At 44.3% G+C, this 20,130-nt stretch overlaps 1 protein-coding gene across 2 annotated transcripts in view; it reads right to left on the bottom strand.

The window, feature by feature from the left end:
- Positions 1-18,708, bottom strand: part of cpeb2 (cytoplasmic polyadenylation element binding protein 2) — a 190,836-nt gene extending 172,128 nt beyond the window's left edge. Inside the window, exons 1-2 of one of the 2 annotated variants that reach the window (XM_085966119.1) lie at positions 17,452-18,708; positions 15,217-15,495 (exon numbers count right to left, since the gene is read on the bottom strand). In XM_085966119.1, the coding sequence (XP_085822245.1) occupies positions 15,217-15,495; positions 17,452-18,624 (1,452 nt within the window). In that variant the 5' untranslated portion in view covers positions 18,625-18,708. The remainder of the gene's footprint in view (positions 1-15,216; positions 15,496-17,451) is intronic. The other variant, XM_085966127.1, reaches the window with a different exon arrangement.
- Positions 18,709-20,130: the final 1,422 nt, after the last annotated feature.

Below are 20,130 nucleotides of genomic sequence, written 5' to 3'. Positions count from 1 at the left end.
AGTCTTTTACCAGCTATAGGGGTCTAACATAAAAATAAAGTTCAATATTCTCAAGTCAGTTCCCAGTGAACTTAGGTTCACAACACAAACTGCCCATAATGCAACACTACATTTGTAATGTCAGCAAAAAAACCATAAAGATGTAGGTAATGGGGGAAAAAACACATGAAGGCACTAGGAGTACTCAGAAGCTGCAGCAGAGTGGAGGCTTTACTTTACATCTAGCTTATGCTATAGAAGTAAAAGATGCTATCTGACAAATGTCCTTGACAATTTTGAAGATGCTACAAACACAGTAGACAATGACATGATTTATTTGGACTATCAGAAAGCGTTTGGACAAGTTCTATATGAAAGACTTCTGATAAACTAAAGGACATGGGATAAGACTTTATCCAACAAAATAGGAAGTAGAGTACTCATGACAGTACTATTAGATTGTGAGGAAGGTGTTGAGTGGACTTCTGCAGGGGTCAGTGCTTAGTCCCTCGTTTCCAATCTATATTACAAATAGAACGTTGAATTATGGGCAGTTTTTGCTGTGGACTCGGGTCCACTGGGAACTAAGGTGCGAATGCCAAACCTTTTTTTTTAATGTAGGCCTAGATGTCAAATTTGTCAACATTAAGGGAGAGTAATAGAGACAGAGGAAGCAGTTAAAAACTTGAAGATATAATGATCAGTTATGTAATTAGGCAGACAAATAAAATTTTATGTTGACAAATGTAAAATATTACACATTGGAAATAAATATGACGTACTATGCAATAAATAGGGTAAAATTAGCACAAAGACGTGGAACGAGACTCGGCAGTAATAGTAAACTGATTGCCTGATGTGAAGAAGCAATTTTAAAACTATCAAATAGAATATATTGAAATATTTAGCCAGAGCAAAACAGAGCCATAAGAGTTTACAGCACAAGAGATGCCTTCGCCCACCATGTTTGTGACAGCTCTTTGAAAGCAATCAAACACAAATCCCATTGTCCTGTTCTCTTCCCATACTGCTGTATTTTCCTCTGCTTCAAATGTTTTTTTCCATTTTACCCTTAAAAAGGTGCAATGGTCTCGTCCTCAACTACTCACTGTGGTAGAGCAACTCTCTGCATAAAGAAATTTCTCTGAACCTCTCCTCACTCTCAGTGACAATTTTAATTGATGGTTCCTCAGTACTGACTCTCCAATCAGAGGAAGTCTTTTCCCTATTCACCCTTTCAAAACCATTCAAAATTGTAAAACCTCTTAAGTCTTCTCTGCTCCACTGGAAATAGTCTCAGTATCTCACGTCGCTCCTCGTAACCAGAATTCCACCCCACCCCCATTTTCAGTATGCTTTCTATAACTTTAATGTCCTTTTTATAATGCGAACACCCAAAACTGTACACAACGCTGTGGCCTAACCAATGCTTTGCATAAATTAATCATCACTTCTTCAATCTCGTACTCTATATGCCTATTTATAAAAATCTAATAACATTCTTTTGACCTTTCTATGGCTTGATCGACCTGCTCTCTCACTTTCAAGGTGCTATGTACTGTATTTGAACCCCTAGGTTTCTGTTCCGCCACAACCTTCAGCATCTTGCCATTGAGTGCATACTCCCATTCTTTGTTTTCCCCCAAAAATGCATCGCCTCGCACTTCCCCATGCATAACATTCTCTTATTTCTCACACTTAGTTATTCCTTCACTCTCGCTTTTTTGCCAGCTTTCTGTTCATCATCCCAACATTTGTATGCTCTGCTTCATTAGCTCATGTTCATCATATTCTTTTAACTCCTTGCTCCCCAATGCTTAACACTTGAAGGTTTTCAGTTCTATCTTAGATAGATATCTCTTCCAAAGTTTTAAAATGCTGTTAATATTTTCAACTGCAACCTTTGACGATCATTAGTTGGTCTCAACTGAAGAATATGAATGTATCCATTCAAATACTCTTCATATTTCTTATTTAAACAGTACATATGGATATAATTGCAGTTTAAGATTAAACATTTAGGTCACTAACTGGGATTTGAAAGATGTTGGGTTGTTTTATGTACAAGTCATTGGGGTGGATGGTACCATAGCTCACTTTGGATAGTGCACGAACCCAGTTCCAGTTAACTCTCCAGTGCCATTTGCCTCTTTCTGGTTCGCACTCCAGTGGTGCGAGAAGACAGAACAGTCAGAATGCATTAAAAATCAAACTTCCCCACTCTTTGACGAGCTGCAATGACTTAGAGTGTCTTATATGTGGGTCAATTATTTTCCAGCATTTTTTGGCTAGAAAGTAGAGATTGATACTGTGTCACTATGGCTGCGAATTTAAGAGCGCTCAGAGGGCGGGTTCGCTGTCAAAATAGCAAAGATTGACAGCGGGTAGGAAACCCGTGGTCAACCCGCCTCCACCCGAGTTTCCCAGGTGTCGGGTCTGTCAGCGGAGAACTGACCCGACACCAAGCGGCGGGGGATACAATTCAGCTGCTTAAATGGGTTGTTAAGAGCCAATGTAAGACTATTTTGAGGTTTACTTCTAATTTTACGTTCTCCCCCACGGGTTACCCGCTGTTCGGGGAACACGTCAGCTCAACCTGGTGTGATTTGAGTCTGCTCTGAGGTTTGTGAAAAGCTGACAGCTGCAGAAGTGGTGTCAAGGAAGCCATGTTGAAGATGGTCAGTTTCAGAGCGCAGAAAATGTTGGTTACTGCATTTCTAATACACAGAGATTTCTTTAGCTTACAGGTTTTTAGATCCAACTGGATGTCCAGTGCCACCTCATTGGGAGAACCTCTCTCACCAGTGACAGATCGCTTCGGTCATCTCACCTGCAGCTGCCATCTATTCCAGCAACATGAAACAATCAGACCTTGGTCCTTCGAATCCTTCCATGATCAACCCCAACACCAATATCAACCCCAACACCAACATCACCAACCTTCTCTGCCATCACCTGGACACAGGGCATCAGCCCGACAACATTGCGGCCCGAGAGCAATGGCTTCACCATAGCCAGATTTTCTTCACTTGATGCTGTTAACCCTGGCTGCCACATGATGCGCCAGGTTGACACCATCCCACACCAGCGCCGTGAAGCATCCCTTTAATGTCCAAGCCATTCCATGCACTCTCATCACTATAGACTGGGGGGGCGGGCGAGTTATGTCTGAACAATCACTGGAACTCAGTAAGACACTTCTCAATGTGCGCTCAGATCTGTCCAATAAGGGACACTTTTTGAAAAAGAGATTTCACTGTATGACAGCACATTACCAGAAACTTCACATGGACATTGCTAAACCTCTCAAGTGCCTACCCTTGTGTGTTGTTAGCTGGTATGCTTGCAGTAGGATGAGGGCGAGTGTGAGGGGTGGCTAGTGAGATGGGGAAGTGATAAAGTAGATAGAAAGAGTTGGGTGGAGGTTCTAGGTACGTTGGTGTCCTGGGGAGGTCTCTTCCGACCATGGAAGGGAAGAGAACCTCCCTGTATGCTATGACTCCCTCCATATGGAGGGAGTCATTGGAGAGCCTGGATGCAAGTGTTCACCTTTGTGCAGTGATTGTCAGTGTTTGCAGCACCTCAATGCTGTCAAACACTGACAGAACAACGGTCAAACTCCATATGGACGCAGTCCCTTTAAGGAAACCGGCTGATGACGCGTCATCAAATGACGTCATCAGACCCGCTTTCTGTTAATTGGCCGGGAAGCCTGCAGGGCGGGCTTAACAAGGCCAATCAAGTGAAAATCACATTTATAGTGTGGCTGCAGCTGGGAGCGGGACCGGAATCCGGAAACCAACTGTCCCGCCCCCATCCCGCCTCCTCAATTAAATTTGCAGTCTATATATGCGAGTGTAGGCAGCAATTTTCCAATAAAACGCATTATGCTCTTACTCGGCACAGGCTGTGCAATTTGTTTCTGGCAGTTCCTTTGCTAATGATGTTAACTAATCCTGGTTACTAAACAGCTATTAAATCAATAAGCTGCAAATCAAATCTCAATTCCATCTACCTAATAACCAGTAGGTTGTTAACTAAACTTTAACTATTAATAATTGGCTCCATAAAACCTCATTAGTAACATTAAAAAATGAAAGTATTTTTATAATGAAAATCATAAAGGCACCACACTGCAGAGTTTAAGAGTATGAAAATGTAGCGCAGAATCGTACAATACACAGCCAAATCGTGTAAAAGGCATTTCCCATTGCTAAAGAACAATGATTTTCTCTCAACATTTCTCTCTTTTACCACTTCTCCCTGCAACATCTTCACTCAATAGACTAAACACACAAGCCGTATAAAACATTTAGTCAGCTTGGACTTAGGACAATTTTTAGAGTCTCCGCCTTGAAATTGGTGGCAGGCACAGGGACCCTTCCTGTCCTTCCGAGTTTCCTTGTTGGGTTTCCGCTTGGAGGCAGCTGCCCAGAATTGCTGAGCCATTTCTAGACAGGAAATATCTGTTGCCTCTGAGAAAGCAGGAGGCCTTGCAGCTGATGCTGGGGCTGGAAAATCAGGAGGCCTTTACCTCCAGCATAGGGAAACTGGGTCTAAGTTGAGGCTGCAGGCAGCTACCAACCAGGGAAGGCAGCGAGCAGGGCCTATGCCTGAGTAATAGGCAAATCCAGAGTTGCCCTGGAAGAGGGGCAGGGAAGCTGGCTACGAAGCAGGGTTTGATAATGACGAATCACATCACTGGAAAAGTAATGGAGGCATGTGCTTCCCACAGACCTCATCACGGGTAGGTGGCATTGATTGAATAAGCCATCAAATGGCCCAAACTCAACACTTTTAATAAGAGAAGCAGAAAAAGGGTCACGTTTGTAACATATAATCTAATATTGTATTATGGATCAAAAGAATGTTACTTCAAATGATCACATAGGCCCAAAAACATTTTTCATACAAAACTGCCTCTCTGTGGTTGCTGTTGATCAAGTCTACAAACACTTTTCGATCAAGAATCGTTAACAACCTGTAATGTACATTCAAAGAGTTTTTAAACACCTAAACTCCAACCCAAAATCTTTTGCCTGGCTGAAGTCATTTCTAACTATCCATATATTTTCTTCCCTATATTTTGTTCAGTGATTCTAGGGGATAAAAGTGCCACAAATTGTCAAGTATTATTCCCTGCTCATTTACACCAAACTACCTTAGACAGCTGACTTCAACAGGTTCTGCAGCAATATAACATTAACATAATTCATTTCTCATCACAATGCAATGAATAGACTGGAGGTCATCTAGCTGTACAAAAATGAAGTACATGGAAACCATAACTAGGAAAAGCTTTCAACAAAGACTGGCAATGAAATCTGCGTGTTTTGTTTGTTCACGCCACTCAATTTTAGTTATGTCACTTTTATATTGAGTCAAATGCTGTGCTACTGCCATGGCTCCTGGAGGCAACTCTAAAGAAACCTTGCTGGATTTGTTAAGGCAAGCTGCCGAGAAGATTCAATTACATAAAAATGTTTTCTTAAATTAGGTCTTCCCAGTGGCCAGCCGCACCAAATGCAGCAAGTTTAATTTTGTGCGGTCACCAGTTGCGCCAATGGGAGCTGGCGGCACGAACATGGGTTACGTCAATTATAAAAGCAGCTGTACTGCCGCTCGTATAGGTCAGATCCCAGGAGACCTTCATTGGCGAGTTGGTACCCAACATTTATGCTGCTAAATCCGGCTCCCTTATCTCAGCAACAGAGCTGTAAAACTAGTTTTCTGTTGTCTCGGAGTCATATTTAGTAGTGTAAATGACGGGAGCTGGCTCGAGGATGCTGGTCTCCTGGAATCCAACCTAAACATGTACCAATATAAAGGCAGTAATACATCCAGTTCCAAAACTACCCCACCTCTCGTTTCACAATTATCTTCGTCTTTTGATAACCAGATCTCCATTCTGATCCAAAATGATTGCTCAGATTGCTTTTCCCTGGGAGAGACGAAGTGATTGAAGCTTCAAGTTATCAATGAAAAATATTAAAACAATCATAGAATTGAAAAGCAGACAAGTTATGTTAAACTTATATCGAACTTTGGTTAGACCACACTTGAAGTACTGTCCGCAGTTCTAGTCTCCATATTATAAAAAGGAAATAGAGGCATTAGAGAAGGTGCAGAAAAGATTCACAAGGATGATAGCAGAACAGAGGGGATATCCCCATCAGGAAAGGTTGAATGGGTTGGGGCTTTTTTTCTACAGAAAAGAGAAGGATGAGGGGTGACCTGATGGAGGTCTTTAAGACAATGAAAGGGTTTGAAAGGGCAGATGTAGAGAAAATGTTTCCACTTGTGGAGAGTCCAAAACTAGAGGCCATACATATCAGATGGTCACTAATAAATCCAATAGGGAATTCAGGAGAAACTTCTTTACCCAAAGAGTGGTTAGAATGTTGAACGCACTACCACAAGCAGTAATTGTGGCAAATAGCAGAGATGCATTTAAGGGGAAGCTAGATAAGCACAAGAGGGAGAAAGGAATAGAAGGATACGCTGACTGGGTTCGATGAAGTAGGGTGGGAGGAAGCTCGTGTGGAGCCTAATGCCGGCATAGACCAGCCCCAGTTGTGTCGAATGGCCTATTTCTGTGCTGTACACTTGATGTATTTCCAACACCCATTATTGTCCTAGGTGAAGGTAGAAATCAGCCTATTAATGCTTTTCATGAGTAAAAGTAAGACTGACTGAAGGACTCATACAGTTTTAGTCTCAAATATTCACCGAAGGCTACGTCTACAAAAATGTGCATAATCATGAACAGAGCCACATGGTTGTCAATATTAAGACACTGAACAAATATGAAACAATTACAGCAACAAGTTTTCTTTAAGATGATGAAAGAACATTTTCTCCAGTGAGCTTGTTTTGGTAGATACACATTGATTATTTTTAGTTTTCTTGTTGATTAAAGAGATCGAACTGCAAGGAAGCAGTCACCACAGGAGTGATTCTGTGCTCCAAATCTCACATGGAGCACATCTCAGAAAATTGAAGCTGCCCAGCCTGCAATTTTCTGCCCATTAATGGACAGAAAATCATACTGGGCATACACAATTTCCCAAGATATTGCCAGATCTTCTTTCTGTTTATAACCAATCTCTGCTCAGCATAATAAGTAGCAAAGGAATCAATTTCTGATCATCGCTCAATAAATTAAGCTCCGTTTCTATGCAAACAAGATGAAAATTTTACTCATGCGTAAAAAGCATAAAAAACTGTTTTGAATGTTCAGAAAAATACTTAATTGTAACATGGTTGCCATTACAGCTCAATTTACAGCCCTCTGTTAAGCAATGCTTCATTTCATATCAATACTGCACAATTCTACATCATAACACAGGGTAGATTATCAACATTAATTAGGTAAAATGGTGTTATCCAGTGTTTTATATTTTCCAATTCGCCTACTACAGTATAATGGTGACTGACTGGAATACTTGAATTGGGTATCAAAGTACATGGTCACATGAACAAGATACATTTCAGCTTCCCTTGGCATTTACTTATGTGGACCTAAATAACAAGATTTGCTTTAGTAATTAGTATATTTTTCAAACAATAATTCTGGTATATTTAATAATGATCTGGCAATTACAGTCACAGCAACTGCTGGTGATTTTGGATACCAAACATCGTCTATAAGAAGCTAGCAATATGTATAGTCACTATGAGGAGGGGAAGAAATTGTGGAGAGTCTCACTGTGATGTGTTTTAAAAAAGGATGGCATGACTTAGGAGGGAATGCACCAACAGATACAGTTTAATATAAAAACCATGTGGTTTCCTAAATTAATGGCTCAAAAAAAATTCTGCACCCTACATCTTGTTTTTTTTAAATAAATGGTTATTTTAAATCCAATGGAAGGCTGTGATTTAGCTTTTTAATAAATAATCTAGACTAAGCAACACACGCAGTGACTCCAAGATTAGTGTTTTAATAACACCCCAGTTTTATACATTACAAATAACAAAGTTTAAGATACACATTAAATGAGTAGCTTAGAACATTCCTAACACGGCCCAAAAATTCTAAAAGTGAAAAACTGCAGATTCCAAATGGATGCATCCCATTTATAGTGCATATAACTTAAGCTTTCTAATTTAACAACACTTGGGGGCGAGTAAACCCTTTTGCGATAAATGCCAAAAATGCTGAAATCCTGAAGTTGTTCAGTCAGTTTTGTGCATGTACACAGTTCCTCATTTGGAGGTTGTCTGCCTGCATGCCCCACTGCAGGTAACTGCAGGTGCCGTACCACTGACAGAACCATAGACTGCAGGCTATTCGTGTAGAATATCTTCTTTGTCATGATCTTTCTTTAGTCATAATCTTCTAAAACTTTCTTGATTCAGCTACTGTCCTCTTGGATTGGAAAATTGCTAATGTCACTCCATTACTTAAAGAAGGGTGGGAGAGAGAACCCAGAAAACTATAGACCTATCAGTCTAACGTTTGTTGTGGAGAAGTTATTAGAATCTGTCATTCGGGACAGAGTGACTGAGCACTTGGACAAATATGAACTGATCAGAGAGAACCAGTATGAATTTGTAAAGACCAAGTCATGTCTAACTAATCTAGTTGAATTTCTGACGAAAGGTCACCGACCTGAAACGTTAACTCTGTTTCTCTCGCCACAGATGCTGCCTGACCTGCTGAGTATTTCCAGCATTTTCTGTTTTTATTTTAGTTATCCCGGAGTCCTGTCCAATAATTATTCCTCAACCAATATCACTAAAACAGACTGTTAGCCAAGATTGATCTGGTCACATTCAGATCAATCTTTAACATAACTTTATGTGAAACCAAGAAGGCGGCTCCCACTCAGAGGGTTTATTTTAAACATATTCATCAAAAAGATTTTGTTTGTCAAGCTAACTGCTTCTATGAGGTATATTCGAGCGTCGGCGGGAATTTCAGTGGCAGCAGCGGGGCTATAAAAGTCCCAGAGACCAGGTAAGGCCTCACAGCGTCGGCGGGAATCTCGAGCGGCAGAGCGGGGCTATAAAAGTCCCAGAGACCAGGTAAGGCCTCACAGTGTCGGCGGGAATCTCGGGCGGCAGAGCGGGGCTATAAAAGGCCCCAGAGACCCAGGTAAGGCCTCACAGCGTCGGCGGGAATCTCGAGCGGCAGAGCGGGGCATATAAAAGGCCCCAGAGACCAGGTAAGGTGTACCAGCCTCCAGTCTGGGAACTCAGAGGGAGAGAGGTAAAAAGTAATCCAAGTGTGATGTCACCAGAAAGCGGGTAAGTGATTGGTTGGTAAGTATTTCTCCCTTTTTAAGCTTAAATCTCTTTGGTTTATAGTTTCTAAGGTGTGATATTCACCATCTAGAATCGGGGCAGAGGGTATTTAAGAATAATATTAATAAATTTAATTAATTACATAGAATGGGAGATCAGGTGATGTGTTGCTGCTGCAATATGTGGGAGCTGGTGAACACCATTGATGCTCACGGTGATCACATTTGCAGTAAGTGTTGGCTACTCGAGGAACTCCGGCTCCGTGTTGAAGAGCTGGAGTCCGAGCTTCAAACACAGACACATCAGGGAGGGGGAGAGTTACCTGGACTCTGTGTATCAGGAGGTAGTCACACCAATTAGATTAATTAATTCAGATGTAGTCCATGGCCAGGGTCAGGATGGTGTGACTAGAAGTGAGGCAGGTACGGGGATCCAGGAGGTAATATTGGAGGAGCCGCAGCCCTTGCACTTGTCCAACAGGTTCGAGGCTCTTACTCCGTGAGGATGGGAACAGGGACTGCGGGAAGGATGAGCAACCTGGCCACAGCACCGTGGAGCGGGGGGCCATTCAAGTGGGGGGAGTTAAAAGAAATGTTGTAGTGGTGGGGGATAGATAGAGTTCTTTGCAGCCGAGAGCGAGAGTCCCGAAGGCTGTGTTGCCAGCCCGGTGCCAGGGTTAAGGACATCTCCTCTGGACTGGAGAGAAACTTGGAGTGGGAGGGGGAGGATCCAGTTGTCGTGGTCCATGTTGGTACCAACGACATAGATAGGACAAGGAAGGAGGTTCTGCTGAGGGAGTTTGAGCAGCTAGGGGCCAAATTAAAAAGCAGAACCACAAGGGTAATAATCTCTGGATTCTTACCCGAGCCACGAGCGAATTTGGCTAGGACAAATAAAATTAGAGAGTTAAATGCGTGGCTCAAAGACTGGTGTGGGAGAAATGGGTTTTGCTTCCTGGGACACTGGCACCAGTACTGGGGCAGGAGGGAGCTGTTCCGTTGGGACGGGCTTCACTTGGCCAGTGCTGGGACTAGAGTCCTGGCGGATCATATAACTAGGGCTGTAGAGAGAGGGCTTTAAACTAACTAGTGGGGGGGAGGTTCCCAGAGAGCAAATAATAAAAATGACAACAGAGAAGGTCATAGACTTAGGTAGCAGTGGGGAAATTAAAAACCAGAGCGTGTCAGGAAGGGGCAGAAGGTATGGAGTAAAAGGTAAAGTAATAAAAAGGGCAAAAGCAGGAACTAAGTGTCACAAAACATATTTGAATGTTCTCTATCTGAATGCACGTAGCATTCGTAACAAAATAGACGAGTTAATGGCACAAATAACTACATATGGGTATGATCTTGTGGCCATTACAGAAACATGGCTGCAGGGTGACAATGCCTGGGAATTAAACATACCAGGTTATTTAACGATCAGGAAGGACAGGCAGGAAGGAAGGGGAGGTGGGGTGGCTATGTTAATAAAGGAAGGAATCACTGTAATACAGAGAAATGATATTGGGTCAAAAGCTCAGGATAATGAAAGTTTGGGTGGAGGTAAGGAATAATAAAGGGGAAAAAAACACTAGTGGGCGTAGTCTATAGGCCTCCGAACAGTGGCAACTCTGTTGGACGGAGTATCAATCAGGAAATAGTTGAGGCTTGTAATAAGGGAACATCTATAATTATGGGGGATTTTAACTATCATATTAATTGGACAAATCAAATTGGGCAGGGCTGCCTTGAGGATGAGTTCATTGAGTGTATTAGGGATGGGTTTCTTGAGCAGTATGTAACTGAACCGACCAGGGGGCAAGCAACCTTAGATCTGGTCCTGTGTAACGAGGCAGGATTAATTAAAAATGTCCTAGTAAAGGATCCCCTTGGAATGAGTGACCATAACATGGTTGAATTCCATATTCAATTAGAGGGTGAGAAGGTTGGATCTCAAACAAGCGTGCTAAGCTTGAATAAAGGAGACTATGAAGGTATGAGAGCGGAATTGAGTAGAGTGGATTGGGAAAATAGATTAAAGGGTAAGACGATACATGATCAGTGGTGTACATTTAAGGAGTTATTTTACAACTTCCAAAAAATATATATTCCACTGAGAAGAAAAGGGTGTAAAAGAAAAGACAGCCATCCGTGGCTAAGTAAAGAAATTAAGGATAGTATTTGACTAAAAACAAGGGCATATAAGGTAGCCAAATCTAGTGGGAGGATAGAGGATTGGGAAAACTTTAAAAGACAGCAAAAAATAACAAAAAGATTGATTAAGAAAGGGAAGATAGATTATGAAAGTAAATTAGCAAAAAATATAAAAACAGATAGTAAGAGTTTTTATAGTTATATAAAAAGAAAAAGGGTGGCTAAAGTAAATGTTGGTCCCTTAGAGGATGAGACCGGGAAATTAATGGTGGGAAATATGGAGATGGCAAAAACACTGAATGAATATTTTATATCAGTCTTTACAGTAGAAGACACTAAGAATATCCCAACACTGGACAAACAGGGGGCTAAAGGGGGGGGGGGGGGGGGGGGAGGAGCTAAACACGATCAAAATCACTAAGGAAGTGGTACTCGGTAAAATAATGGGACTCAAGGCAGATAAATCACCTGGACCTGATGGCTTACATCCTAGGGTCTTGAGGGAAGTGGCGGTAGGGATTGTGGATGCATTGGTAATAATTTTCCAAAACTCCCTGGACTCGGCAAAGGTCCCGGCAGACTGGAAAACTGCTAATGTAACACCCTTATTTAAAAAGGGCAGTAGACAGAAGGCTGGAAACTATAGACCGGTTAGCCTAACATCTGTGGTAGGCAATATTTTGGAGTCCATTATTAAGAAGACAGTAACAGGACATTTGGATAATCATAATTTAATAGGACAAAGTCAGCATGGTTTTATGAAGGGGAAGTCATGTTTGACAAATTTGCTGGAGTTCTTTGAGGAAGTAACATATAGGGTGGATAAAGGTGAACCAGTGGACGTAGTGTATTTAGACTTCCAAAAGGCATTTGACAAGGTGCCACACAAAAGATTATTGCTTAAGATAAAATAGCATGGGATTGGGGGTAATATTCTGGCATGGATAGAGGATTGGCTATCTAACAGAAGGCAGAGAGTTGGGATAAATGGTTCATTCTCAGACTGGCAATCAGTAACTAGTGGTGTTCCGCAGGGGTCAGTGCTGGGTCCCCAACTCTTTACAATCTATATTAACGATTTGGAGGAGGGGACCGAGTGTAACATATCAAAGTTTGCAGATGATACTAAGATGGGAGGGAAATTAGTGAGTGAGGAGGACATAAAAAACCTGCAAGGGAACATAGACAGGCTAAGTAAGTGGGCAGGGATTTGGCAGATGGAATACAATACTGGAAAGTGTGAGGTGATGCACTTTGGCAGGAAAAATCGTAGAGCAAGTTATTATCTTAATGGCAAGAAACTGGAAAGTACTGAAGTACAAAGGGATCTGGGGGTCCTGGTGCACGAAACTCAAAAGGTTAGTATGCAGGTGCAGCAAGTGATTAAGAAGGCCAATGGAATGTTGGCTTTCATTGCTAGGGGGATAGAATATAAAAATAGGGAGGTATTGCTTCAGTTGTACAAGGTATTGGTGAGACCGCACCTGGAATACTGCATACAGTTTTGGTGTCCATACTTAAGAAAGGACATACTTGCTCTCGAGTCAGTACAAAGGAGGTTCACTCGGTTAATCCCGGGGATGAGGGGATGGACATATGAGGAGAGGTTGAGTAGATTGGGACTCTACTCATTGGAGTTCAGAAGAATGAGAGGCGATCTTACGGAAACATATAAGATTGTGAAGGGGTTGGATCGGGTGGATGCGGGGAGGATGTTCCCGATGATGGGTGAAACTAGAACTAGGGGGCATAGTCTTAGAATAAGGGGCTGCTCTTTCAAAACTGAGATGAGGAGGAACTACTTCACTCAGAGGGTGGTAGGTCCATGGAATATGCTGCCCCAAAAAGCTGTAGAAGCTACATCATTACATAAATTTAAAACAGAAATAGACAGTTTCCTAGAAGTAAGGGGAATTAAGGGTTACGGGGACCGGGCAGGAATTTGGACATGAGTCTAGGTTCGGATCGGACATGGCCCTGTGGGTAGCGGAGCGGGCCCAGGGGCCGTGTAGCCTGATCCTGCTCCTATTTCGTGTGTCTAATTCTGTTAGATTCAGGAAATGGTTCTGTGATAGTGGATTGGCGGTTAGGATCAGATCAGCCATGATCTTATTGAATGGCGGAGCAGGCTCAAGGGGCCGATTGGCCTACTCCTGCTCCTATTTCTTATGTTCGTTAACATTAGGAATTTAAATTACACTGCATTTCCCAAAGAAATCAAAGATTTGTATGCACAAAGCCATGAATGCATACAACGATGAGTGTTGGGGATTTTGCACAAAATACCTTCCTAATATAAACCAAGATTTCCAACATCCAATGCAATGATCACAAAAGCAGAAAATATATGTAGAACCTCACATAAGACCACTCGCAGATCTCCACAGCTATTATACAAAAAGCTCTATATGTGTTAATTTGACATCGGTGGGGTTTTTTTAAGAAATATTTTAATTCTAAAAGGTACACTTCAGGTCGGGACAATTTGTGGTGATTAAGAGAACCACGCAAGAACTGTATATTGACTTTCCATGTGATTTCTCCCCCAACTGCGCACCCCGCCCCCCCCCCCAGGTGTGTTGGTATCAATACAGTAATGTGATTGTACTGCTAGTTGTTGTACACAATTCTAATGGACGAGATAAAAATTCCACACACCCACCATTACACTTTCATCAAATCTTAGCGACAACACCAGTACAGTAACTAGGTGCAACAGTGAACCCATCATGTCTATCACTGCACCAAGTGAATCAGACACGGGTTAGAGGAAAGCTGCACTAGCTCAGTTACTGAATCCGTTTCCCATTTACATTTTTTAAACTTTTTTTTTTAAAGTACTAAGAATGTAGGTACATTAAATATACATTTTTAATATAATGTATAAAACTCCTTTTTAGAGCAAGTTTCACCATCAGACTGTATTTTTAAGTACAGGGCTATGGGCAGAGCAGAGGAATTAGTTTTGGATTGCTGTAGCAAAGAGCCAGCACAGACACAAAGACTCAAATGGCCTCCTTCTTGGCTGTAGACTTGCATTGTTCTAAATAAATAATTTACCAAAATGATCAAGTGTTTTGTTCATTTGCCAATGTTGATTTCTTGCCTCTTCTCCTGAAGCTGCTGAGTCATGCTGTGTTGCAGCTACGTAGGGCCCACCACCTCGCCCAAGTGACTATTCTTGATGTGCAAGTTTAGACGATGAGTATCAGCAGGCTGGCTACTCACCCACTGCAGCACCACAGCTGATTTCTTCCTCACTCAACATCTATTTGTGCACACTTTCCAAAAGGGATTTTTAAGTAGCGAGCAGTGACACAAACCCTGGTCGATTCCTCAACCTGGACTAGCAGAACAAACCTATGGCCTTCCTCGGTCAAAAGGCTCAGCACCACAACGGGCTGTGCATGCCTCCCAGTGCGCCATTAGTGGAGCTCTGCTGATTTTAACTGTCGGCATTTTAATTAAAATACTGATGGTGTTACAGGGAACAGGAAACTAACTACAGCCACTGAGCCCAAAAATGCAAGAAAAGCCATCAGATACCTGGAATCATAACATCAGTGAAATACTCTGACTGGATGACTATTCCTCTTATTTTACTTCAATTCCTTCACAACATCTAGCTTAATAATCCTCAGAAAATTCTTCAAAAATTACATTGGCATTTACTGTTCAAACAAATATGGTAGTGGGCAAGGAAGAGAGAATGAAATAGTAAACCATTGTTTTTTGTCAGAATTTTTTTTTTTTTTTAATGTTTCTGGTGCAACTTACTCTTCAAGGAAATACAGTAAAGCATTTTATTTTTGACTATTTGCATGCCAAAGAAAACAGCATGTCCTGTTCTTACCTGTAACGGTAACAGAGTGTTGCTATTGTTGTCCGTCCTGAAAACATTGTCTTCGATCCAAGATTTTGGCGTCAGTGTTGGGGCTGAACGAGGAAATTTGGGCGGTGCTATAATATTACTGGAGAAAGGTTTCTTCAGTGGAGAGATTTGGTTCACGGTTGTCGGCATTCCTACACCTCCAGTTCTGCGGTGATCCCTTGTCTGCATGCCTCCCCAAGAGACTCCTGCACTCCAGCCACTGCTCTGGTGGCTGTTCCATGGAGACTGTTTCATTATGGGCTGATAATATTAAACCATAAATTATAAATATATATACACATACATTTAGCAATAAGACATATTTTTAATTACAGGCTGGGTAAAAACTTGGTCCCTGTCCCCATGGTTAAAATCTTCAACAATCAGCATTAGTGCACTCTGTCAGAACCTTTGTCCTTTTACAATTTTATCAAATCCTTCAGGTACAGAAGAATTTACCCCAGGAAAATCTACTGACCTCTGTAATAGGTCTTATAGTTAGATTAAATTGTTTTCCTGATGCCCTGGGTACAATTAACCAATGTCACTGATCTGTTAGTTGCATGAAAAATATCTATAATCATTCTCTGGAAGACTATAAATCTTGCGATTTCCTTTTTTTTTTTTTTTTAAATTCTAGCAACCACATCAAATGGACAAGGGGGGAGTGAAAGAAGGGTATGCATCATAGCAATATGACTAATATTAAGCGTATAATTAAAAAAATTCCAAATCTCATACTTGCCAATATATTGTTATATTGCTTAATGCATATTACTGTAAAATACATTTCATATGCCTAGTTAGGGATTTTAAAATGCAATTTATAAAAATTCAATCTATTAAGATTAAATTTAAATAATTTGTTGTCCCTATAAAGTCTATGATAAACCTGGGCTGCCATTCCAGTTTTCCCAAATGATGTTCCACAACGCTGTGGCACAGCAATGGAAGCACATTCAGACATCATGGAAAAGGTCCTAACCTGATCCCAAAGGCTTGCCCACCATGTAGTTTGAAGTCCTACTACATTTTCTAGCAGCCTACTGAAGTGTTTTTTTGGCTGCTGTGCAATAGGATTTTTCAGACCCCATTGTCTAGCTATTTCTCTCACCGCATTGCATAAATTACATTTACTGTAGTCATTGGTATTTGAAAATGCTAAGTATTGTATTATTTCAACTTCAACAAACACTAAGGTTTTATGCAGCATTAATCTATCAAGCAGGAGATGATCAAACTATGTTTAAATTACAGGGTGTAATTTATTTAATGATTTGCAATACAAAGAGTTGGAATTTTATGCAGTGTTGGCTAAGAATCTTGTTCCCTATTTTAAATGGCCAGAGAGAACTGAAAACAATGTTGTGTGTGCATACAATAAACTGCACAGTAATTTTCCACTGCTACCACCTCTCTGCATCATGTCACTACTGTCCATCCAACACAGCTGCAGTATCATACTGAATACTGCACCTACATTTGGCTCATTGGTTCAGAATTAAGCATAAATTATTCTTCACAAATTAACCTTTTTTGGGCAAGTACTAAATCCCCCCAGTGTATTAGCATCCTCAAGATCTTTCTACAACATTACGAAAATTGGCGATTGGAAAAAATACTAATTCACTCGAATATACTTATTATTAAACTGCACTCAATAATTAGTCTTTCTCGCACATATTTGGAACAATCCGGAATCAGTTCATCTTAAGACTTAAATAACTTCAGCCTAGGTGTGGTTGCAGAACGCCAGAAAGATCTGAAGAGTTTTGTTTTTGTGTAATCATCTGTAGGCGTTGACAACTCGCACTCTGCACCATAGTTTAAAAAGAGAAAAAAAACACAGGCCTCCGGGTTTCCCAACTGCTCGCCGGCCGTGTACAGGAGCAGTCGGAGTGGAGGGGAGACGGATCCTTTCCTGATCCGTGTCAACCTCCCTCACGGCAAAGAAACACAGCCAGAGACAGCACGACACCCGGGGACACCAGGCTCGCAGCTCAGACAAGCAGCGGCGGCCGGGGGGGGGGGGGGGAAAGGAATCAGAAGAGAGCGTTTTAAACGTAACATTAAACTAAAGCTGAATCAAATCCAGAGATAAAAACATGCGGAGACTGCCCGAGACACTGACAGGGACACTGATGGGGAACCGGGACTGGGCAGGGGAGCCAGAGCCAGTGGGCAGAGTTGGAGCTGCCTCTCTGCCCTGAGCCTTACCTGGTGGTGGTTGTAGGTGTTCCTCTGGTGAGGGAAGGCGGCCTGGTGTTGGTGTTGGGGGTGATGGTGATGGTGGTGCTGAAGGCCGACAGGAGACCGCCGGTTCTGCTGCTGCTGCTGAGGTAAAGGGGAGAAGCTGCCCCCGTACCCGTGGCTCATCCCGGCAGCGTTAGCAGCGAAATTCTGGAAGAGAACCGTGCCGTTGATGGACGGGATGCCGTGGAAGAAGCTGTCTTCAGCGGGGCTGGGCACGGGGCAGGCTCCCGGGCCGGCGGACAGCCCCGGGGCGGTAACAGCACCTCCGGATCCGGGCGAAGAGCTCATCTGACCGGCGGGCGCCGGGGACCAGGCGGTGCCGAAGCCGGTGAGAGCGGCGACCGGAGACGGGGAGGAGCCGTTGCTGCTGCCGCCGCTGCTGCTGCTGCCGCCGCCTCCTCCTCCACCGGGGTCCTGCTGATGGTGGAGCTGCTGCTGCTGAAAGCCGGCGCCGAGCCCCGGTAACATCCCGATCCCCCCGCCGCCGCCGGTCGCCGTCATGTTACCGGGAGACTCCATCATCCTGTGGCCGCGGTGGTGGCTGCGCTCTGCAAGGTTCACAGCGGCCGCAACAGCAGAGGCATCGGCGGAGGCGAGCGCGTCCCTGTCTCCTCCTCCCTCTCCCTCCTCCTGCCGGCGATGCTGCTGCTCCCCCGGGCTGGCAGGCTGGAGCTGGCGGCCGTGGTGTGGAGGAGGAGGAGGATGGCTCCGTCTGGTCAGGGTGTCCGGACACTTGTCCTGCTGCTGTTGGTCGCTTGTGCCGTAGCTTTGCGCGGATGCCGGCCGGGTGGCACTGCCTGGAGCCGGTGTGGGGGCGGCGCTGCTGCGGGTTCGGCTGGTGCTGTCGGCAGCAGTGGTGGCGGTGGTGATGCCTGTTGCCCTGTCCGGCATCAGAAGGTCATCATCCTGCATAATAGGACTGGCGTATGGAGCCGGGGTGACTGGTGGGAAAAACAAAGAGGCGGGGCCGGCCGCTGCGGGGGGAGGACGGGAGGAGGAGGAGGAGGGTAACAAAGAGGGGGAAGGACAGGACGTGGCCGCCGCCAACACCGGCGCCGGGCATCGGTAAACACCACCACCCCCGCCCAGGACACTCTTGGCCGCGGTCTGTAAGAATGCAAACCCGTAATCGCCCATTTATAATGTGTGTGTTTAGCGGGCCGGGTTAACACCGGCAAGGGGAGATCATGGCGGCTTTCACCGAGCAGCGCGGGTGGATCCGTTTTATTTCTCACCGGGACACCCCATTAATATGGTGACTGTTTGATGCCCGCCGCCCCGTCCCTGCCGAACTCTCCCCTCCCTTCGCCTCACTGCCGGAACTGCTCAGCAGATCACAGCCTCCTGCCTCTACGCGCTGACCTTTCCCCTCCCTGTTTCCAGGCTCCCCTTCCTTACAGTCACTGGGTTGTTTTTTTATATTGCTGTCGCGCATGCGCGTTTCTTTTCTTTCCCTCTGTTTCTAGACACCCCCGTTTTATTTGCATTGACGTCAACAGCACGTGTGAGAACGCGCGCCGTGGGAAAACAAATAAACAGGAGATTTAACGGTCTATGTGCCGGAGAGAGAAGTGGGGGAGCGGAGGAGAGGGCATAGGGGAGGGACCTGTGGGGAGGGGAAGGGCCTGTGAGAAATGGGGCGGGGCCATGAGGGGAGGGGTCTGCAAGGCATGGGGGTGGGGCCTGTGAGGAGTGGGGGCGGGGCCAGCAAGGAATGGGGTGGGGTCTGTGCGGAGTGGGGGAGGGGCCTGCAAGGAATGGGGCGGGGTCTGCGAGGAGTGGGGGAGTGGTCCGTGAGGCATGGGGGAGGGGCCTGCGAGGAGTGGGGGAGGGGTCTGCGAGGAGTGGGGGGGAGGGGTCTGCGAGGAGTGGGGGGGAGGGGTCTGCGAGGAGTGGGGGGGGCCTGCGAGGAGTGGGGGGGAGGGGTCTGCGAGGAGTGGGGGGGGGAGGGGTCTGCGAGGAGTCTGAAGCCAGGGAAAGACCCGAGGAGCCAGGCAAAAACAGAGACCCAGAGACCTCTGAGAGGGAGGGGAGCAGCCGGGAGACACCGGGAATCAGCAAATCCCAGACACAGACCAGGCCAGTGAGTACGGGGCCTGGAGAGCGCCCGAGTCCGGGGACTGGGAAAGGTCGCGAGCAGGGAGAGGGCAACACCAAACCCGGGGCCCCAGAAAAGCTTATTCTAAGATCAACAATACTTTCTACCTCTACACTACCAATAATGAGCGAATCAGAGGAGCCACAGCAGCTCCCGAGGGACACTGAGAGCAACCTCTTCCAGATTCCCCCCAACACCAGAAAAAATGCTATAAAATCGATCAAGCATGAGCAGCTGAGAGAACAACCAGGAACTCTTTTTGCTGACCGGTACAGCACTGGGAAAAAATGTAACCTCATTTTTTACTCCGATCAGCCAGCGGCTTGGATCACAGCAATAAAATCACACTATACCAGGGTTATGCAGGAAAAAACCGCTAATGGGTCCAAAATGAAAATTAATAAACCAGGAGACAGGACAACCACGACTGTCAACATGTACAATAACGGAACAATATTAGTGCAAGGCAACCTCGACAACTTTGAAACGACCTTCAAGACACTGAAAGAAATAAAGGAGAGGGGAAGGAACAGCCCCAGAGTGGC

This window comes from Somniosus microcephalus, chromosome 2, assembly GCF_052327205.1.
Source record: "Somniosus microcephalus isolate GS21.2 chromosome 2, FLI_Smic_1.0, whole genome shotgun sequence".
Taxonomy (NCBI): Eukaryota; Metazoa; Chordata; class Chondrichthyes; order Squaliformes; family Somniosidae; genus Somniosus; species Somniosus microcephalus.
The sequence above is the reverse complement of the archived record's forward strand: the minus strand, read 5'-3'. Positions and strand labels throughout refer to the sequence as shown.